The sequence below is a fragment of the Styela clava genome, chromosome 3 (genome assembly GCF_964204865.1).
Source record: "Styela clava chromosome 3, kaStyClav1.hap1.2, whole genome shotgun sequence".
Taxonomy (NCBI): Eukaryota; Metazoa; Chordata; class Ascidiacea; order Stolidobranchia; family Styelidae; genus Styela; species Styela clava.
In genome coordinates, this window is record NC_135252.1 from 14883823 (window position 1) to 14907415 (window position 23593).

The window sequence follows — 23593 nt, forward strand, 5'->3', positions numbered from 1 at the left end:
AAAATATAACATTAAAATGCCATCGTTATTACAAGCTACCCAAAGCCTGTCTCAGACAATTCTCGTTTAGTTATTTCAGCTCTTTGTGAACCGATTTTGATAAAGTGTTATTCGTATTAAGCTCTTCGTATCCTAATTACTTATCGATCTTAAGATCGGTAAGTATGTTGATAGGTGTTTGTCTGTTAGATACACGCGATATCTCACGAAAGCGAATCCGCTCCAAATTTTGCATATGCATTCATCACATCTCGGATCAGAAGCATATTGATTTTGGATGAATTATGCCGTATAATTAGCGAGTTATTAATTAGTGATGGGACACAAGGTGCCACTATGGAGTAAGAGCGCTGTTTTGGGGATCCCCTAACTTTCGATCGATAAGTGTTCGTCTCTGACCGATATTCTCGTTTTGAATTTATTACGTCTCTTTCCAACTAGAGTCAATAAGCTATCTATCTTTTTCGATATCTAAGACAAAATGAATGACCGTAATTATTAATTAATCGTCTATTTTCGATGATGATTTATTATGACCTTGTGATACTATGATTTAGTGTTCCGCGGAATAAAAAAATGTTGAAAACCACTGGTTTAGATTGATTTAAGGTTAAGCGTTAATGAATAAAGAGGATTCCGAAAATAAGCGTCAAAATAAATACTTGATTTATTATTAGGAAATTCTATCCGCAAAGAACCTGCAAGATTCTCGTCGCAACATGTTTCTATTTGTGGACTTCAAGTACTGCATATCTAGTGATTGTGTACAACCTATTTCGTTTCACGCGCGTATGCAAAGCGTGGTTATGTGTCTGCATTATATCGGACTAAGTGGCAAATAAGATTTTATGAATGTTAATGAAAATTACTACATGATTAAGAATTGCAACCTGTGTAACTCCGGAACTGATGATTTTTAGAAAATTATAGATGTGAGTAATGGCAGGACACTCATTCAAAGAATCAGAACATTCCTGCAATTTCAAAAGGTGATCAAAGGTGTTAAGTTTCCAGAAGCAAAGACGAAGATTTAGAAAGGTTTGTTAAAACATATACAAAATGGGGGAAGTCCTGGGAATAGCCATAAAATATTTGTGGCGATAGCAGAGAAATTTCTCCTCGTTTTTACCCAAACATGCTGCAGAATTCCCAGCGGGGGTGTAATTTCAGTAACACGGGAGGTATTGAGGGTATATCTACACAGTATATCTTGAATGAAGGCTAACAGGTCCCAATCACCTTTCGTTTAATTGCAGAACTCGACTGCCACCGATGCGAACTACAGTCCAAAAACTGTTGTGTCATTCCTGCCTGTGGAGTGGCAGTGCTGCCAACTTAATTTCTCAAACACAACAATAAGCATTTATCTATATTTAATGACCACCATACAAATTTGCTCAAAATCTCTAATTTTGACCAGACGCCTATTGAACTCGCACAAAAACATACTATCAACCAATTTATATTGGGCCAATTTATTCATATTAGCCATTAGGGTGCATTAGCATTATTCTCAGGTATCACCTATGATTCCAAACGTTTGTTTCCATTCTCAAGTCAGTGACCATTGAAAGCAAAAAAGGATTACCATAACAGTAAAGGAATTACATGGTTTTATTTAAGGAATTAGCACCTGTTTTGATTTTAGGCTTTTTTGCACTTCTTGGTAACTTTTTCCTAATCTGGCGTGTTGGTGTCTCAACAGACTTCATGATTTTTTTCCCAGATTTCTCACTTTTTAGAGAGTCATCGCCATCCTCTTTTGAATTTAAAGCATTTTTCAGTTCTTCAATTTTCAACAATCTTTTCTGCTTTGCAGAAAGTGGCGTGTTATCTACAGATTCCTTCGATGTTTCAATAACTGAATTATCTTCATTAGCAAGCTCCGTTCGCTTTCTTTTACTTGTACTAGAAACACCAACAGACTTTAGTTTTATATTTGACTTCGTTGGAGGACTTTTGAAAGTCACTTCTGGATCTTCCAGGTCAACAACCATAACACCAAATTCCTCATCATCCTAAAGTAAAAATTCATGAGGAAACTAGAATGGTATGTTATCATAAATCATACACGAATAAGTAAACATGATTGATTATAATATCAGCCAATGCTTAATGAGCATCATGTAACTTGCAACATCGAGATAATTGGGTCTACAGTGACTTTCAAGTAACTATTCATTCCCATATCAGACATGGACTGTTGACTAGAGGCTGTAGAATAGACGATGAAGTTGTCCCATTGACCTATGACATACAAGTCGTATCTTGTTCAACTATAGAATTTCAATTATCATTATCCTCATTTGAAACCTGAAAGCTAAATAAGATATTCAGATATTGAAAAAAGCCAAAACTGATAATGTACATATTTATAAATCGATACTTTTTGACCTATGAAACCATGATTCTGCACAATATTAACAACTCAAGTTAATCAGCATACTTTGGTCATTGAACTTTTTGTATCAGTAGACTGCACTTTAGGTCCATTCTCCAGTGATGTATCACTAGTTTTATTATCATTTGATTCTTCCTTCTTTTTTATATTAGTTCCCAATTTCTTTGTATTTGAGCGTTTGCCATCAAAATCTTCACCATCAGAATACCGATACTCCATTCCAATGGAATCTGAATTTTGGAAAAAAAATCATTTTTACTGCAAGTTTCGAAAATATGAAATTGGGATATTAATATTTAGATGAGGAAATATGTTGTTAAATGCCAGTTGACGCTAGCATTGAAGCAGTTTGAGCCGACATGATAAAGAAGCAGCTCTGTAGGTAATGGATGAAGCGTTGAGTTGAGCGTATGCCTTCTCAATTTATACCCTACAAAGCTAGAGTATCCTTGCTTTAACTATAATAATAGACAAAACACTCAGCATACAATCATTTTAATATATATGGTACCTGGAATAGGCTCATAAACATCTGCTAATTCTTCAGGAGAAGCACGGGTTCTTTCAGGGGAAACAAATGAGTCGTTTACTTTAATCTGTAGATAAAATACAAACAAGTTGAAATAATATCTATTGATAATGAAAATAAGACCTTTACCATTACATGATCTGATGTAATATAAACCATGTTGAAGAAATCTATAATTTTAAAAAGTTATCCACAATACGGAACTACAATACACAAATACAAGCTGAGTAAAAGAAATCTGATTGTAGTTTGAGGACAAGGTATTTTAGCAAGTATCATAAAAATGGCATTGTTGTCCTACATTCATAACATCATAGTCTATATCCATCTCACGAAGCTTTTTGTTTAATAGTCCTCTTCTTTTTCGTAGCCTTTTTAATTTTAACTGGATCTGTAAAAAAAACAGTGAGGAATTACAATGTCAACGAAACTAAAAATCAATGTGGACCTGTCAAAGTCCAATTCATTGCAAATCTCGAAGCAGTTTTCTGCAATTTAATACCATGCATTTTATTTTGGCAAAGATGACTATTAAGTTTGATCAAACCTTTTCAGGATCAGTTACATCTTGATTGTGTCTCTTGATATCTTTTGTTCTACTTTGAGGTACACGCTTAATAAGCCTCCAGTTACTGAATGTGTTTGGTTTCACTTCTTCCAAAGGAATAAGTCTGCCTGCAATTTTTACCAAAATATGATTTTCACACAATTTTAAGCATGGTTACCAAAATCAGTGAAATAGAGATATACCGGTACTAAAGATAATGCAAAATTGATAATACTATAAAGTATACTTACATTTTAATATTTTTTGGAACATTAAATAGTTATTCATTGTTTTAGCTGCAATTTTTGCAACTTCTTCAAATTGAAATTCAATGAAAGCAAACTGTCTTGACTTCCCAGTCTGAAACAAACAGTGATAAAAAATAACTTCCTGGAACAGATGAAAATAAATATACAAAATAGTTGACGACCAACCTTTTTGCTCCGAATCAATTTTAACCTTGTAACTCTTCCAAATTGAGAAAAATATTCATACATTTGTGGTTCATAAAACCCAAGTGGAATATGACTGAGAAGAACAACTCCCCGTTGATTCCCTTTTGCTTCTAATTTTTCCTTCAAAGAGAAAATTGTTAATGATATTAATATTGTATTAGAGTGTAACAGACCTGAATTTTGATGGAAATATGGTTGTCAACATTGTGAAGATAAGTTGTCAACACAATGAGACTCCAATTATTGCTGTGATTTTGATTTGATTGATGAGTTCATTGAGGCAACAATTAAATAGTTAACCACATTATTTTAATTTAATCTAAACATATTCATAAGTTTAATCCATGATTTATTTCGAATTGGATGTTCAAAACCCATTTTACATGTATAAATCACCTTCTACACACACAGTCATGATGATCATATTATAAGCGTTGTTACTTACTCTTCTTGCCCGAATCTTGTCTTTGAATTCTTCATTTCTCTTTTTTTCAAGTGTGAGTTCTTCTGGCGTTCTTTGAGTTTTCTTCCCCATTTTACAGATTACAGGTCTAGCATATAAATTATTGAACTGAAGACATCAAGAAATTCTATGATATTGAATTAGAATAAAATAATGTTTGGTGAAATCTTCACATTTATACACACAGCCATGCGTTACTGCATTAAGTCAAAGGTTAGGTTATTAATAACTACGACAGGATTTAAATATTTATCCTGGGGAGAGGAAAGCTGATAAGACCACTTAACCACACTGCCATATGGCGAACCACTGCCTCTCATCCGGTTACCATTTCATGTCGGGTATGGAATTAGTTAGTTAATCTATTTGTTTTCGAAAGCATGGACTTGATGAAGGAAGCCGTAACCGACCTGCGGTTACATAAACCACTCTACGGCGGCGAGGAATCCAGCAATCCTTTCGCACTTAACCATCCCTGCGTGGGATTCGAACCTGCTAACCCACGCAGAAAATTCAGAGGTGCGGTGGCGAGCGTTTTCCTAACGCTCAGCACGGTGGGCTACACCACCACACAGAAGTACCGGTACCGTAAGATGGTGGGGAAGTTAAAAGAAATTGATTTGAATGAAACTTTAATCTGTTAATTAGTCACATCGCCGACCAGCGTACGGTACCTTGGTATTTCCTCGTTCAGTCGTTGAATAAGATGACGGTTGCTTACTGACAAAAGTTACGGTACCACTACTCAGACTACTAGAAATGCAGACAATCTGAAATTTGAATTTACCACACAGTCTGACAGTAGCCAAATGCAATATCCAGAGTACGGTACCAGAGGTAAGGTACGGTACCAGAGTGAGCTAAAAAAGGGTTTGGTATGGTAACTAATTACCGACGCCGTACTTGTACGGTCCCATAATTTATATGTCTATGCATACTATGGCAATTACATAAAGCTTAGCTTCAGGACAACCGTAATGGATCTAATCCAAGCGTTCAAAACTAATTGAAATAGGCTACACGTCTTCAGTGCGCAAGGCGAAGCTCGCTGAACGATGGCAGTTCCTCTGGACCCACAATAACCACACGCGTACATTTGCTCAATAGTGCCTCCGTGTGGAAATATACCTTCAGGATGCTTTCCGAGTTCCGACCACAGAAAAATTGATCCTATATTTGCAAAGTTGTTGGTGCTTATTATAATAGTGTTTTTGGAAGTTGGCGCTTAAAAACTAGCAAAAATTTTAAACCCAGTCCCAACCACTGTTTGCATAAAAAAAATACAGGGCGCGGTGTCAAAGGTCAAGTCAAACATTGGGGATTTTGTATTTATATTTACCAGTAGCCAGGCAGCCAAGGACCAAGGTACGCTGGTCGGCGATGTAGCCTTGTATAGTGACCTGTGACTAATTTCAACTATGGAAAATACAATCAATTGACTGTAATGAAATGTTTTGTTATTTATGTATACTTGGTCATTGTTATTCATTTATTATTTTATGTTTTTTATTTATTGCATACCGGTACCGGGTACCGTAATCCACATTGTGGAATCATAATTCCCGGTGAACCCGGTGCCGCTAGTAGCCTATGATCTGGTGGAGTTAACGATACCGGGATTTGGTATAATAAATAGGCAACTTTTTATTGTTTTTTATTCAGTTCATTACTAACTTTGATAAATAGGCCTACCGGTATCACCAATATCAGAATATTTTTTTTCCAAAATACCTGAGGAAAATTGGAAGAAATACAATCAATAACAAGGTTGCTTCACAATCTTTTTAATAAGAAGATTACTTTATGACAAAGATATGGTAAAACTCACAGAAAAGCTAGTGCTGGCACGAGCAAGATCTAAAAGCTTGGGTGCTGTAAAGAACCTAAACTGTTGGTAAGAATCTGTATAGGCCCCTAGTCATTCATTAATTTTGTAAACTGGATGCTGAATATACTGGATAGAATAGCAATGTTTCAAATTTCTATAGCCTTAGATACTACTGTACCAGTACTAATAAAAACAAGTTTTAACTCATTGCACAAATCAAAAGTGATTTATAGCTAAATTGATGTTATCTTTTTCAGGGGCAGTGCTCTTTCAGATGTAAGTATTTTATGATACCTAGTAAGGTGTATAAAATAAATCATTATTATCACTCTCGAAATATTTCACATTTATACCAGTGTAAAATAGTCTTGATTAGTTCCATTTGACTTGAATTATCTTCGGAATCTTTTATAGTGAGAGTTACTTAGTGGAATTATACATAAAATTGTTAGATGTTATCGATTCTTGAAGAATTTTGTAGATTTTACTGAACTCGTCTAAACTGACTTTTCCAAGCATGCTTTGCTTTATTTACTTCTATCCATATGGAACCTTGAGTGTCTTTTTATATTGGAGTTTATAGCTATACTGTCTCATTATTAATGTTTTGTAGATTACAATTGTTCGAAAAATGCACAACATTGAAGTGATAAACGCCAGGTTAGTTACATTTCTCGTAAATTTTTGTGCTTATATCGCATACCGGTATTTATTTTTTCTGCAGATATTTTACAATCCGAAAAATTTCATTGGATTGATTCATTTTGATGGATTCATTGGATCTCATGATTTCCATTTCATTGGAAGTTGGCGCTTATTTTCAAGCATGGTTACAAACTTATCTCAATTATTTACTTTTAAAAATTTCCTGTTATTAATGTGTAACAATTTAAGTATCTTATAGTGGATTGAAATTCTTTTTTTTATTTTTAGTGCAAACAACATTGAAAGCCTTCAAGCTTTATCGCATTGCTGCAATTTGAAAGAACTCTATTTAAGGAAAAATAATTTAAAGAATTTGAATGAAGTTCTCCATTTGAAAGAGCTAACAGAATTAAGGTATCTTTATTGAATATTAGTTGTATGTAACCTTCTCAATTATACATATACTAATAAATAGGATTATATATGTAATAGAATATGTTAAAAGAAACAATAATGATAATTGTATGTTTTATTTACTTATTGGGCACAAAGAGGATCCATGTATGAATATATATAGTACTAAGCTTACCTTAAGTTAGCCTTTTTTTTTAGGATTCTTTGGCTTTCGGACAACCCATTTTGTGATGACATCAGTAATACAAAATACAGACTAACAGTTTTAAAAGTGCTGCCAATGCTTGCTAAGCTGGACAATGTAGGTGAGGACACATTATTAATTCTTGTCAGAGGTTGATTTTTATATACAGTTAAAAACAACCCCTGTCTGCTTACCAGTTCTAGAATTTAAATCCAGTCACTTTTCTTTGCAGTTGTCACTGCTGAAGAGGTAGAAAAAGCAAAAAAGGAAGGTGATGAATTGACGGAACCAGAAAGCATCCCAGAAGAAACAAATGAATCAAAAGATAAAGCTATTCCTGTAAATTGTTACCTCGTAAATAATATTGACAATCAAGAAAATACAGAATCTGATAAACAAGGTAAGTTATTGTTATGCAAGAGAATCTAATGTTACAAACAGTTCTCGCCATGACATGTTTTTAGAAAAAGAATCAGAAGAATCTAGACTTTCACCATCTGAAAATCAGTATTCCGGCTACAACAAAGAAAATAATCACTGTCCAGTGGATGAAACAAAGTTAGTATAATAAGGAAAACTTAGTCTGCTTTCCATACCAGAGCGTAATAGGAGTATTGTATCAAATAGTAATGCGCTATGATAGTTGAGGTGGAACATAGGATGAGATGCTGGTTGAAGATATTCATGCCTTTTACTCTAAACAAGTCCAGTAAAAGCAGTCACTCATAATATACTATGACATTCAATGAGCTACAATTTTTGCATGACCGAAATTTTCCGGTTTGAACCTAGGATGCCAACACAATTTAAAGTCCAACCCACCCACAAAAGTTGTAACAAAATTTTGTTTTTGCCGGTTATTAATTAAATTATACGAGATTTAGTTCGTGTGAAAAATCTTTTTTGGATATTAGAAAGTTGATAAATATTTCCTAGTCGAAAAAACTTGATACACAGCCGATAACATATACTGACTACTTGAATGAACGCTTAATTAATGACAGTGAACTGAGAAAACAGTTGGGATTGAGACCATTACCACAACAACAAGAGATTGTTACAAGTAAATCAACAGCTCGAAATACACAAAGAGAAACATTAGGACAGAGTACAGCTAGTATCAACATTCTCTCTGCCACATTGTCATTGGTAAAAGAACTGGATGAAGAAAGCTTACGAACATTGCAAGATGCTATCCAAGACAGATTGCACAGTATTCACAGAGAAGAAAATATGAGTCATGAGGTAATGAAGGCTTTTTTATTGACTATGATAGTCTAGAATTCTGTGCCCTTGCTGGGCAAAAGAAGTTGAAACAGCTCTCTAATCAACATGATTTTAAAGTAGTTGTATGGGACAACACCAAAAGTCAATTTTTTTGTTCAGGAAAACCATGAAGATATGACACAAGGGGTGAATACATCACATGAAACCATGCTTGCAGATTGAAATAATCAATTGCGATCTACGGACATGCTCTATATTGGAAAAACTGCTTGTTCAGGCAGGCAAGGAGATCATGACAACCTCACTGTAGCTTATAGGTGTATTCATATATATTTTTATATTGTTCCGTCTGTCTCACTGTGCAAAAATATTTGCGTTCCTACGATACTTGCTGCTTTCGAAATGCAGTAGTCACTTAATATCTGCTCTGTAAATATAATTGGTGTAGACTGGAACTGTTATTGAACACAACATAGCTATCATGATAAATAAGCATATCTATTTTAAATTGGGGGATGTACTGTTGAATGTTGAAAATGGAATGTAATTTGTGATTACGATACTTTTTAGCATTCTTATCAATTGCGCTATCATTTCATCTGCTTGCAGTCTTCTTGTCCATGAAAAACTGCAAAAGAATAAACACTTTCATCATCACGAGAGACTTCGATTGATTGTAATAAAAGGGTTGTATGAATGCAGTATACATAAATTGCTGGAAATATACCTTTCGAACAGCACCGAATGCAATTCCAAATCTGTCAGCAACTTGTAGTTTGTCAGAAATCCATGATGGTAGTTCGGATTTGATGTTCATTTTTGCATAACGATGATCGGCAAGTACAATGCAGGCATGGTCATTTCTAAAACAAAAGTTTTCAGTGCTATACTGTCTGCATTAAAGATTCTCTAGGTGTGGATATATTCCTTTTTGTGAAAGAGGAAGCTTTGGCAGAACCCTATATTGCCTTGTTTTAACGCCTTGTTTCAACATAAGAAGATAAATCTTGATTATAAATTTTATCATGCCAATATAATCATGCACAGTAGTGCTTTGATCCAAATCAGGGTGACCGCGGCCGGGTATGACTCAAACTGTGTTGAAACGGCCGGACAAATATTTTTGTCAATGCAATACAATAAATTCACAAAAGTTTGGAATTCAATTCATCCAACAATAAAATTTATCTTTTTTGAAGACTTGAATATTAAATTCTATCTCTATCGCAGAATATATAAGTATAATAAGTATATTTTGATTTTCCCGCAAAAAAATCGTACACAAAACATAAACAATGAACACACAGAAGAAACTGGAAAATTCTTTATGAAGGTTTAATAGATCGAGAACATCCTAGTAAAACAAATATACAAAATTTCTATATCTATTCAACTATCCTGAGTTTGGCTGTTTGCAAACATTGCTGTCATGAATTAGGAATGTTAAAAAATCCACTTTTTCGGGCCAAAAATATGTACACATCATGTCTGCTATGTACCGTTACGCCGCGTTGGAATACCGCTCATGTAAACGACCATGGACTGCCTGCGGTACCTTGGAATTCCATGAAATTTTAACATAATTTAGATAAAATAAACAACTATTATCTGGTACTTTTATGAAGTTCAGCGTTTATTTGCGACAATAAAATCCTGAAATAGTCTCAATAATCCATAGATGTGACGCAGATCAAAAGATTAGAGATTGATATGTGGTCTTTTTCCATATTTATCACAGTTATCATCCAAAAAGTAATACAATCCTTATGAAAAAAATTGGCATGTCGGGCAGTACTAAAATTCCAATATCTTCGTTGTTTCTAGACCGTTTTTTATAAACTTGTCTTCTTATTTTCACTCAGATCTATCACATCACTGGCGCAGTTTTTATTTAAATCGGATGAACTTCATATTGTTTGTAACATACCCACATAAATATCCGCATTTAGGCAGTACAAAAGTGAGTGTGACTTGTGAAATTGCAGCATTACGCGATCACAGTACTGTTAGCGCAACATGCACATTCGACGTTCATTTCAAAAACAGTTTCGTCGAAAGCACGCGCCACAAGTATACGAGTGCATCATTCGCGGAAAACGTTTCACACCAGTAGATAATTTTAGTCTTTTTGTCACTGCTATTTCTAGACTTATTTTTCATTACTACTATTAATACTACAACTCTTAAGGAGGCAAATGATGATTGACTTATTTGATCCATACTTATATTTTCCAAACACAACCCAAAACTAACGAATAGCATTCAAAATCGCAAAAACGAAGTACTAGTTACAATCAAGACTGAAAATCTGATCGGGCCCGCTGGCCGTAGTTTGGTGACCCCTAATCCAAATGATACATAAAGAGTGACTGATACTAAAGTTGTACCTATGGCGAATGGCTCTTCCAATGGATTGATTAACAGCTTTCATACACAAATTCTCATAATACGACTGTCCAGCTGACTTTGTTCCAACTCTAGGCTGAAATGATAAATATTTGTGAGTTTGAAATAAACACACTAAAGAGCTGCGACTCTAGGTCAATACTATCAAAGAAATAAATTAGTGGATAGGAATTCAGCAAGTAGTCACCAGAAAGAATGGTAGTAGCTAGTCTGGATGGGCCAAAACCTTATCGAAGATCTCACATATATGCATTGTAACAATTCAGACAAGCCAGAGTTCTAAATACAATCATGAAAATTCAGAACGGTTTGTTCAGGTTGACCATGAATAAGAAATCAAATACCTATGCACTTTCATCGACGATGAATGCCGTCTAAATAATGATTAAACTAACTAAAATTATATTTACTAGAAGCGTTTTAGCTATGCATATGAGATCCAAACACTAAGCTTTTAGAGAAAAGAAAATTTTCAAGATATTAAATAACCATATTTGCATCCAAGTATGCCATCTTTTCTTTCAATTCTGCTGAATACAAGTTAGGATATGGTAATCCAACCATAACAACACATCTTCCCAGGTCATCAGAAAAATTAATTCCTTCACTCATTTTCCCCCCAACAACACTGAGTAGCAGAGAACCTAGTATCAACACAGATTATTGACTCAGAATATAAATCAGGAAGAGGTGCATGTATTCTATCTATGATTAAAAATTAAAAGGTTACCTGTAATCTTATCGTTCCCAGATTTTGTTCTCATTATACATGTTGAATATTCATTCAATATTTGATCAACTTGACTTGTTTTCTTTGGTTCACGAAATATCTACAATACATGAAGATATTATTAATCTGATTCTGTGAATGAATGCTATTTCTAGAAATTGACCAGTGTAACAAGGCACAGATTTCATTGACATGTTGTCACTGGAGCAAATTGCCTAACAAAAACTAATTTCAGTGCTAGCTACTGTTGATCATGTGGTCAGTCATCTCAAGACAACAGTAATTCAATATTCCTGTGCAATTCACAATATATACAAAATGCTAAACTAACACAGCTTGCTCCCATCGTATTTTCAACTCAGTAGCTCGCAGCACTTCCTCTGGTCACCGGTAACTTCGCTCAGATATCAGTCTCATTTATTTTTCAGTGAGTACCTTGTTTCAGTGAGTATAAAGCAAACTTTATATGTATATCCTCAAATACATCTCTTTGTGAATAACAGTAATAAACATATATTGGCATAACAAACACCAAACCTTTTTCTTTAAAGAAATTCTTTTTAAGATTTCTGTCTCATTCCATCTAGTATGAACAATCTTTTCATAATCATATGATGGAAAGAAGCAAACAATTCCACCCGGTACGACATTACATAGATTACACAGAGTTCTTCCAAGTTCATCAATCTACAGACAAAAATATATTGGAATTCGCCAGACATGGATAGAGGAAGAGTCAAAATACTTATCTATGTATACTCAGTCAATGTTGTACATCAGGGTGGTCCAAGGTTGTCGGCTCTGCATATTTACACTTTTATTGTGCAATCACATAGTTATCAGGCATAGTCATTCTAGGCTAATAGAATCCGCATTCAATTTTTAGTTTTCTATGATGACTATATTGTTAGCATATATATTCCCGACAAAAAAGTTAGTAAGCCAGATAACAATTTAGACTTCCAAGCACATCATTCAACTTCGCTAGTTTCCCCAGCTAGCCATAACACTATTTAATTCAGTGACATTAGTGATGACAATATATCAAAAGATTTTTCTGATTAATTTTATGACGAAACAACACAAAATGCGATTTTTTGATTACTCTCCGAATGTGACACGGGCCACATGTGGCTGTTGTACATCATAGGAAATCTATATTGATCTTGCCTCTAATAGCATTAGTTTGTCGCGACATATTTCTGTCTCATCATTTTTTTTTAGTGACTTCATATCGTCGCTCAACTGAAATTTTTTTAAAAGAGATATTCCAATGCCTGTGGAATATGATGGCGAACAAAACAAGAAAAAAAATCAAATATTTTATAATATTGAATTGAATTATTACGAGGCAGAGTCATGCTCTGAGTTAATTTCATTCATTCATTTTCAGTTAAAAATTATGATGATTTTATTTGTGCAAATATTTCACAAGAGAAAATAGTATTCTAATTTGCAGAATACACAATATTTATCAAAAAATTGCAATCACTATCATACTAAGAGTATCCAGAATTGAACTGAAACGAAAAAAGTATATCTTAAACTCATCTTACCAGTTTAAAATTCATTCTTTTTTCAAATGTAAATTCAAATTGTGTTCCAGATGTGCCGGAACAAACAACAAGAGGTAGAAGCTGATCTTTATCAATAACATGTCCACATGAAAACTCAAATATTTTGGTGCTTGGCACACCGAGAGGTGCAAGTAACTGGTTGACAAAACTAGACGATGGTTGCATTGTCCCACCGGCAACTATCAAAGAACGGCATTCCTAAAAACATACAGCAGTATACAGAGCTGAGAAAATTACTATTTACGGTAAATGCTTCTTGTAATTCTATGGCACCCCAACAGATGGCCAATGCATACAATCGTTCTGTTTATAAGCCAAGCAGGTATATGGAGCTTAGAATGGGCCACTAGGGTTAAAACAGATTTTCTCTTAGTCCCAGGCCAACCCTAAGATAATACAACAATGCTTGCCGTTTTGCACCCAAATTCATTGATATGTAGTAATTAAGTGTGAAAAAACATTCCAATGCTAAAATTTGCTCAATAATTACAGCATAATATACTTTTTCAACTGAGTAATGAAAACTCTTCAACAGCATGTGAATAACATCTTAAATTTAAACTTACATTTACAACATCTTTAAAATGTGCTGCTGGATTGAGTAAAAGGAACTTAATTGAAGCGATTTCCTTAACATCTGATTGGTTTAATGTTTGGCCATTTTGATGTTTTAATGTCGTTAATGCAATCCTACCATCGGCATTCATAGAAGTAAGAGATGAAAGAAAATTTTCAATATGCATAAGTGGAGATCTCATCGCTGGTTGCATAGAATCCGAGTTAATATCTGTTGTGTTCTGCTCTGTGCCTGAAAATATACATTCGCTGCTTTCGTTGCTGGTATTAAATTTTCCTACCCAATATCTAGGGAAATATGATAGATTGAACTAACGTTGAATAAAACTTTGACCTAGTTGTTACTTTTTTGGTACTCTATTTTGAGAGATTTGTGTGTGAAAACATGGATTCTCATGAATATGAAAACTGGGTGGTATTAATAACGCTACAGTAAATCTTCAAGACCACTCCCACTTTAGAATTTCTACTCGAGTTTTAGTCGCATTAGCCATCTCCATTTTTATTTCAGATTTATGTAAGCATTAATTTATATAAATTTTGCTTTCCAAGCCACTATTGGTCTATCATTTCTATTTCCGAATTGGAAATACGAAGTCATTCGAAAGTTCTAAATTTTAGATTATTGTATACGAGGAAAGATGAGATGCAAAGTTTTTTGCAATAATACTCGACTTGGCAGATCACCGAAAAAAAAAACGTGTCACTTTGTGACTAATGGGCCAGTGGTTCTTCATACACTCTTACTATAATATTGACAACTATGGAGACTTTGATCTAACGTATGTTTTATGACAGATTGTTGACTACAAATTTACCTTGTACTTTTTTAGCATTTGACAGGAATTTTGTTAAAGAAGAACTTCCTTGTTTCAAAACTGATCCAGAATTTTCATATTTTTCAACAAACCCATTCAACTTTCGAGATATCATGCTTCTTTCACAATATCGCAAAACCTGGTAAAATATAATACAAATACTTATACGGCACAGATAGGGAAGATTTTGAGCTAATAATGTGACAGAGTACAAATTTTCTAGTTTTAGTATATATGTTCTAATATAGTTCTGGTATTCAAATCAGTAAACTAAGAATTTTCATATTTATTCTGAGGGAGAAGAAAACTAATAACCTAATCATATGGCAAACCACGACATCTCATCCAGTTACCAGTTCATATCGGGTATGAGAATAGTTAACCAGTCATTAGCTTCAGATATATGAACTTATTCGCAACTGTTTAATTTTGCAAAAAATCTGTTGCATTGCCAGAAGTTTCGAATTGAATGGGATAGGGTTTGTATATTTATCCTGGGGGAGAAGAAAGGCTCAATCATATGGCAAACCACAGCCTCTCCGGTTAACAGTCCATGTCGGGGATGGGATTAGTTAGTAGGAATGGGACGAGTCCGGCATTACAGATATTCGACAAATCCGAGTAATAGATCAAGGACTCGAATCGAATCTGCCGAGTCTGTGATGTCATAATGGAAAAGTAGAAAAACACGTTTTTTGCCATGCTACAGCCACGTGCGCTCACAAACATACGTTGTAGCTCATTCCACCGTTAATTCTAAGCAGCTATTTCAAAATTCTTACATGCCAATATGAAAAATAAAAAGGTTTTGACTACAATGCTTCTAAATAATTCCATATACTTCTTACTATGTCGCGTGCGCAGATGGTAGATGCCACTCATCAATACAATGTTGTACATCTGCTTGCAATTTAGTAGTGCATGTAAAAATTCTAAAATTCTCCATGTTTTACATGGCACCCTTTTTAGGGAAAAGATTGCACGTAATAAACTCGATTCAAAAGAGGTATTGATTAATTTCCCCCTGGGTTGATCCAGATCATGTTTCATTTATACAGGAATCGATATTGCACTAATACCCACGTGTATTTGGTTTTAGTTTGGTTGTGGCAGCATCAGGCGGGTCAGATTGAATTACCCAACGAGCCGGATTTGGCCCGCGGGCCGTAGTTTGCCCACCCATGAGTTGGGGTATGTACTGAGATCTAATGAGTAAAAAGTACAAAAATTGGCGTAAATTAGTAAAAGCAGGATTGATTATAGACTCGGTAAAAACGACATGGACTCGAAATCGAATCCGAAAAATGGGTGGATTCCACTCGAATCCGAGTCCGGATCCGAATTCTGGCCCATCCCTATTAGTAAGCCAGTAACTTGTTTTCAGATGCATGGACTTGATGGTGGAGGAAGCCGTAACCTACCAGCGGTTACGTGAACCACCCTAAGCGACGAGGAGTCTAGCAATCCTTTCTCATAAATAACCCCACATGGGATTCAAATCTGTGGACCCACGCAAGTTAATCAGACATGAGGTTGAGAGCGTTTTTTTAATGATTATCATGATGCACAACACCGCCGAAATGAAGCCATACAAATCTCCAAATCAAAATCCACAAGACAGATTGTAAAAGCCACCAATTTTCAATCAGATTCCAATCAGAGCACTTTTGCTCCAACATACATTATAAAGATTAATATTATCCAAGCTAGCTTTAAACAAAAAATTATGAATTGTCATCAAAGTTGTTTGTATTTGTCCCTTTCTTTGAATTCCCGAAGATGTATTCTCATTTCCTCTTATGGATTTATGGTCATCCAATATACCTGGGTCAGAAAAAAATTTTGTTCATTTATGTTTATGCCTTACTAAAAAACATTAACTCTAAATATAATATTACTCGCCTGTTGCAGACTGTGAAATCCCCATAACAGACATAAGTTTCCTCAGTATAAACAAAATTTGTTTAACATACATCAAGTTTTTTGCTTTGAGTCGCTTACTGAACTTTTGTGAATATTGGGTTAGTTGGCTATGAGCACGTAGAACTTGAGCACAAGTTACCTGAAATTTGAATACAACTCATTTAGGAGCTTCCAAAATCAGAAATATACATTTCATAAAAAAAATTGAATAAACCCAAGACATTTATAATATGTGATCCATATAACAATAACTAAATTGACTTTCCGTGAAGCTTCATTAACGTTTATCTTTTTTTACCTTAGGTATCACTATAAGTTGGAACATACAGCAGTAACCATTAAATATTCTGGGTTATTTTGGACATAAGTCTATCCAAACAAATAACCGGCTAACCATTCTCCCACCTGACATGGACTGGTAACCGGACGAGAGGCCGTGGTTTGCCATATGATTACGCCATCAAATCGACTTCCCTCACCTCCAAAATCAATATGCAAATCCTAATTATTACATATTGTATGAACAGAAACCATATCTATAAAACTACTTAATGCAACTAAGACCAACCAAATCGAATAACAGTTCATGCTCCATAAAAACACATAAAAACTAAAAAATTTAAATCTTCACAACTCTAACCTCAATACTATGGATGTTGCTGATTGTATCAACTAAATTGTGTGCTTCATCAACAATAATGACAGAATCCTTCAATTTGATTCCTGATGCTTTCCTTGTAGATTCATGAAGCAATGTTTGATATGGAACAACAATCAATTGTGCTAAAGGAATAGCCTGTCTAAAAAAACAGTTTGGTAAAAAAGAGATTTAAAATGAAAGATTTTTGGAAAGTCAGATTAGATATATCTCCAATGGAGTCCAATCTTTTCAATCAAATTTTTATCAGAATTTGTATATCTCAATTGTTAATGAAAGGTAATCACTGCATGATAATTTTTAAACAGTGTTTACTGTTAAAAAAAACTCTAGTACAATTCTGGATAAACAATTAAAATGATATCCCACAAATTGACAATATTAAAAAAATAATAAATAAACCATCTCTATTAATCCAGATAGAAAACTTTTACCAGGGTCTGATATCACTATAAGAAAACAGACAGCTTGTAAACAGACGAACATATTATTCAATAACACTACTTTTTACTGAATTGTTTTTATTTTTCCTACCTAGTAGCATAGTATGGACAAGCTGTAATTTCCTTGCCAGATTTTACAATCTCCTCAATATCTTGTACTTTCCCAAGAATTTTATCACTGAGATCATTTACATTGGATGTTGTTTTGAATGGACATGTGCTTTTAGATTTCTTCTTCTTGTTTTCATTTTCTTTGTCTGAATTTTAAAAGGTAATAGAAGCAAAGAATCAAATTGAATATTAGAAAGAACTCAAACAGTACACTCCACAGTGTAATCTGAAAAACCCATGTGTTGTTATGTATTTTTCTGCATGTGTACCATTTTGGAGATGCGGAATAAGAAGCATGGATAATGACTGCCTCAAAATTTCAAAAAAAAATAGTATAATGCACTATAGTTTTTTCCCTCGAATTAGATTGAGCTTAATTTATTGCATCCTAAATCTAAACAATGAACGAGTTTTCTCACATTTGGTTTAGTAATTTTTCATGTAATGTGAACCATAAAAGGTTCCCAACTAAATATGGATATATAAAAAAATACATAGATGTAAATTACTAATCAGTTAAGTTGAAGATAACATGAGTTTGAAAACTACTTTATTTACCCTCATCTTTTTCCTTAGTAACATTTTTCTGCATATCGAGACATCTTTCATTCATTTGTTGTACAGAAGATAATCTTCGCACAGACTCATTGATACAAAGAGATTGACGAGAAGCAAGAGGAACAACAGTAACAAAGAAGTTGGAATCATCTGATATAAAACCCTTCTTTGATTAATACCAGGAAACAAGGCATAGGAGAAATGGATAATACACCTCGTACCAAAAGATGTTATGTATGAGTGAGTAGAGATTAAATTGTAATTTTTTTCGTGAATTCTTCAATCAAATGTTACATTACGAGTGATCGCAAGTCCTAAAAGATACAAATAATAAACTTGCTGGATAAATTAACTATTGAACATATTATACATATTCTTACCATTCGACGTCTGACTATAAGGAGATTTCTGTACTTCACGAATAAATTGTGTAAGCTGTGAATGTGTTCTGCTGCAATAATAGATCTGGAATGACAAAATGAAGTGTATGTGTCAACAGTCTAACAAATTACTATTGTCAATAAGTCAAGATACCCTAATGTGTAACAATGCTAGTAATTTTGACTCATTTTGATAGAATGTCATTACTAGTTGCTATTCCACTACGACACGGTATCTCAACCAAAGAAAAATTCCTCCCAATGAAGAAATTTAATAGTTTTAGGGAAGAATATTATACTTTGTATTTGCATGTAGCAATACTAACATTCTTGACTTATTCAGTAATACATATTTATACACATAATATAAACTATTTAAACTGTAAAAAAGTCAGATTGCGAGTTGCACATGATCCATTAGATATTGAGAAAACAAAAGAAAAAAAATGAAGAGTTTCAAAATAGGCAAAGAGAAGAATGTAGCAAACAGGATTAACAGCTGAGTAGGAGAAGAATCATTTTCAGCAATGCTATTTTATTTTCTGGGTTAAATAACAAACATAAATACTACAATTTGCATCTTATTTCAATATAGTTGCAGTCAACTAGACACTGATATAAAAATTCAAATCTATTTTTCCCTTAAAATATATTATTTACTTTTTGAACACAACTGTCTTCATCTTCTCCATCATCAATTTTTTTTTCATTCTCATCATCGCTGTAATATTCATCTAATACAATTTCTGTGTCATTGCCCACACTGTCATTGTCACCAGCGCCTAAAATATTTATGTTGGAAAGTTGAAAAGGACCAGCTATATTTTGTACAGAAAAATATAGTAATGAGTATTGTCGAGTAAGTTGTTATAAAGAACTCGACTCACTTTATATTTCTTAGTTACATTTCACAATTATGCTATTATAATTATATTACCACAAAAATGTAAATGATTTGCATAGAATGAATTTTGAAATGTTTCAGGTATTGCTTACTATGAAACATTAGTTTAAAATGTCTCTGGCTTTTCGGTGGAATAATTTTAAATGTAGATGTATTGTTTTATATTCTATAATATTTGATAGATTACGAAGTGAAAAATAGAGAAACCTCAAACATATTACCAGTTTGATTCTTGTCACGGTTTTCAAGTTCCCTTTTTGCTTCTTCCATGAGTTGTAGAGTTTCATCTTGCTTCAGCTATATATATTTGGATCAAGTACAGTTGTATCGAATCAAAATGACCCAGCAATTAATATATCATTTCAAATGCCATTATTAGTATATTTTATTATACCTATCGTACAGTATAAAAATATTGAGCTTAGCGGGAAACTAAAGACACCATTGCTTCTCAGATCTCTTAAGATCAATGAATTTCCAATTTATCTGTCCAGAGCAGAACCAAATTATGAAACTTCTAGAAAAGAAAATTTCAAGAAAAAGAACATTACTTTAGTGTTTATGCATTAACTTGTAAGGTTGCAGCAGAATCATACAATCCATACCTTTGCTCTTAATTTCATGTGATATTTTAGAAATTCCAAACTTCGGACTACTCCGTTACAGATTTGCATAAGTTATACCGATCGATATCGAAGGTTTCCATTACAAGTTACTGGCAATAGAGCAACTTCTGTACTTTTCATTGGGTGATATTTCGCTTATGAGAACATTTTTTGTATGTACACTTTTGCAAATTTTCATTCCATAACTTACCATTCCTTTCACATATTTCATCTTTTTCTTGCTTGGTTCATCAAAAGAATCTCGCTGTATTCCGTCTAGAATTCTTTTCATCTTTTTGTCCCTTGATTGTAATTTCTTAGCAACATCTCTCATTTCTTTTTCTTCATTTTTTTGCTCTTGTTTTTGAACAAATTCTGTGATCCAATCGGGTTCTTCAGAAACGTCAGTTGCTTTTGTTGGAACATCATCATTTGTCTGAGGAATATAAGGACATATATGGAAAAATAGTGATGGAAATAAAGGATTCTGCAATCATAACAATGCCATATTCCTTATTTTTTATTTTACTTTGATTATTTCCAAGTGAAATATTGTATGGTCACAAAATGAAACGAAAAATTGAATGAAATGGATCATCTACCTATTTATCAAGACCTAAGCAATTACTGAATTAAATAAAGAGATGAATTGACCATTATTAAAATCAATTCATATTTTGCAAAGTAGGAAATAGTTTGTTTTATCTATTCCATTTGTTGATCTGCTAAAATTTATTTTACTATACGAAAACATTGAATACTGAAATACGAACTTCTGTTACTGCAGTTCCCTCTTCAAGGATTCCTCGAATTCGTTTGTCATTATCCTGGAGCCATTTTAAAGCTCCACAAATGATGCTCATTGATTTCCCAGTTCCTGAAAAATATTCCTATGTTCATATTTTATTTTTATTCCTGTGTGTGGCATGGATGATTTTTCGCAACTCATTGAAATTTTGGTGAGTAAATACAATACAGAAATACCGCAAAATTAGAAGTTCTTTTGATTGTCTCGACACAGAAGATAGATTATCGAATCTCTCAAAGACTAAACTGCAATTCTATTGTTCATCTCTGCATCTGCTAGTAGCCCACTGACTGGACCATGTTGTTTTGCGATATGACTTCGAGAAGGAACATATGTTTGTATGTTAACCCTTCGACATACGGACATATAGCAAACGTCAGAGGGAAAATTAAAATAAAGAAACAGAAATATTCTATTTAGTCAATCACTATAGTGGATTATCATCACAAATATTGCCTGCTTACAGACTTACCAGTGGGACTTTCGAAAATACCAATTTTCTCATCTTCAATTGCCTCATAAAGATTCCTCATAAAATCTGTTTGTATTCCGTAAGGAACGAATGGGAACGGAAAATTCTTAGGAGCTTCCATCACAAGTTGAAATCAAATATCAGTGCACGGTTTCAATAAGAATGCAATCAAGAAGCAACCTCGGAGTTCAGTCGAATTCACGGACAAGGAGAACGAGCGGAAAGGTACTTTCCAGCATTCAAGGGAATCACCGAATCCTTAAAGTTCCCGCCACTCAATTCTTTAGCTCAGCACATGGTGGCGTATTTTAAGACTCTCTCCAAGAAAAGAAAAAAATGTTTTTTTTTTAAAACCATGACTGTGATATCAAATGTATGCGAGTAATTATTATTACTTACTAAAACATGATAATGGTTACATTGAATTAATATCTCGTTCAGTCATCAAATTATAGCTGAAATGACCAAATGTCGTTATCACAGATTGATGTAACCGAACAACTTTCCCAGCAGTTGGAGACGTTTGAGATTAGATTCATTCCCGTTGTGTGTTACTTATGTCTTACTTATAACAAAAACAAACTTAAAATAACGCGATGACTAACATATCAATATAGTAATGTGTATTCGAAGACTGATTAACATAAATATTCATGGGTCTGGGATATTCAATACCTACGTTTCGCTTATCCTTCCTCACACATATTCAATTCCTCATGGCGAACCAGTCTACCGTCAGACGAACAAGCTTGGTTGTCTATTGAAAGAGTTAACTAATAATTCGACCCAGATACATGGGCTTAGATATAACATCACTACGCGCATCTGTCATGAAATCCTCAAATGATTGCTGACGTTCAATGAATACTAAAACTGGCGTGGGTAATCTGGCGCATGCATATTTCCATGTATTAAACCTTTATAAAGGGTTTGCCAGTTTCCCCGATATTCCCAATCTTCCGTGTGTTCATTGTTTGTGTTTTGTGTATGATTTTTTGCGAGAAAATCAAAATATACTTATACCTATTAATAATAGGCTATTATTATACTAGAAACGTTGATCTGACCCACACTGGCAAGAAGTAGGTGTGAATCAGATGAGCTCTCTTTTCGAAAGAAGAATGCATATCTATTCCAGCGTTGAATGTTGACCACTATCAGTTGGCTACAGCATCCTTGCCTTATTATACGCCTACAAATCGTCAGCATAACAGAGCAGGACTAAATACAGTTAGTCTCGCGTTGTAACCCAAACTTATACCTTCAGTGAAATCGAATATTACCAGTATTAAGTCAAATTTAAATGACTGACGCTTTTTGACAGTATTAAAGTTATGGTGAAATGCTATTTAAAGGTTAGGCGACTGACGCTTTATTAAAGTATTGTAGTTACAATGAAATTCTATTGGAAAATTAAACAACTGACGCTTTTTGGCAGTATTGAAGTTACGGCAAAATGCTATTTATATGTCTGACGCTTTTTAACAGTATTAAAATTACGGTCATTTAAGTAGCATAACTTCAATGCTGTTCGAAAGCGCAAAAAGCATGGTTCAAGCCGGAAGGTCTATACAAAAAACCTAACCACAGAACTTCCCGCGTGATATGGACAGTAAGACAATGCACCATGCACGTATACCATAATTTTGAGATCTGTTAACAGAAGAATCCATTTTGCACAGCATTGTCCAGTGAGAATATAAACCTTAGATCGTCATATCAACCTAACCAAAAGAACAAGAAAACATCACTCCCTTTGTTTTGAATTTGTTGGATTTAAGGAGTTCAATTATCAAGCACCAGGACATAGCATTAGTGTCTTTTAGTTGCTTGTTCACGATGAGATGGGACAAGTTTATTTATTGTGCAACCTTATGTGAAGTTGTGAGTGCGGTAAAAGTCGAAAGACCTTTTTAACCTGTATCATATCT

General features: G+C 33.9%; 3 protein-coding genes across 4 annotated transcripts; 1 reads left to right on the forward strand and 2 right to left on the reverse strand.

Annotated features, from left to right (window-relative positions):
* Positions 1–1356: 1356 nt before the first annotated feature.
* On the reverse strand, positions 1357–5196 carry LOC120342376 (uncharacterized). Of its 2 annotated transcripts, XM_078110667.1 has the most exons (9): positions 5070–5196; positions 4378–4483; positions 3912–4052; positions 3729–3837; positions 3478–3605; positions 3232–3321; positions 2913–2997; positions 2447–2631; positions 1357–2018 (listed from the first exon to the last, which is right to left on the reverse strand). In XM_078110667.1, the coding sequence occupies exons 2-9, from the start codon at positions 4465–4467 to the stop codon at positions 1605–1607; spliced, it is 1242 nt and encodes a 413-aa protein (XP_077966793.1). In that variant the 5' UTR covers positions 4468–4483; positions 5070–5196; the 3' UTR covers positions 1357–1604. The 2 variants fall into 2 exon arrangements, with proteins under 2 accessions (XP_077966793.1, XP_039267119.2); XM_039411185.2 differs by lacking the exon at positions 5070–5196 and having other exon boundaries at positions 4378–4535.
* A 569-nt stretch (positions 5197–5765) lies between these two features.
* LOC120342378 (cilia- and flagella-associated protein 410-like) lies at positions 5766–9353 on the forward strand. The gene is made up of 9 exons (XM_039411187.2): positions 5766–6289; positions 6481–6499; positions 6837–6883; positions 7157–7282; positions 7481–7587; positions 7699–7866; positions 7931–8024; positions 8471–8711; positions 8853–9353. Exons 1-9 carry the CDS (start codon positions 6210–6212, stop codon positions 8913–8915), a joined length of 945 nt encoding a protein of 314 aa, XP_039267121.2. The 5' UTR covers positions 5766–6209; the 3' UTR covers positions 8916–9353.
* Positions 9183–22316, reverse strand: LOC120342375 (ATP-dependent DNA helicase DDX11-like). The gene is made up of 20 exons (XM_039411184.2): positions 21663–22316; positions 21156–21259; positions 20594–20818; positions 19999–20074; positions 19534–19655; positions 18874–18958; positions 18494–18643; positions 17916–18081; positions 17364–17523; positions 16703–16862; positions 16482–16624; positions 14801–14939; positions 13973–14214; positions 13386–13604; positions 12367–12516; positions 11830–11929; positions 11589–11743; positions 11081–11175; positions 9421–9556; positions 9183–9321 (listed from the first exon to the last, which is right to left on the reverse strand). The coding sequence occupies exons 1-20, from the start codon at positions 21781–21783 to the stop codon at positions 9289–9291; spliced, it is 2781 nt and encodes a 926-aa protein (XP_039267118.2). The 5' UTR covers positions 21784–22316; the 3' UTR covers positions 9183–9288.
* Positions 22317–23593: the final 1277 nt, after the last annotated feature.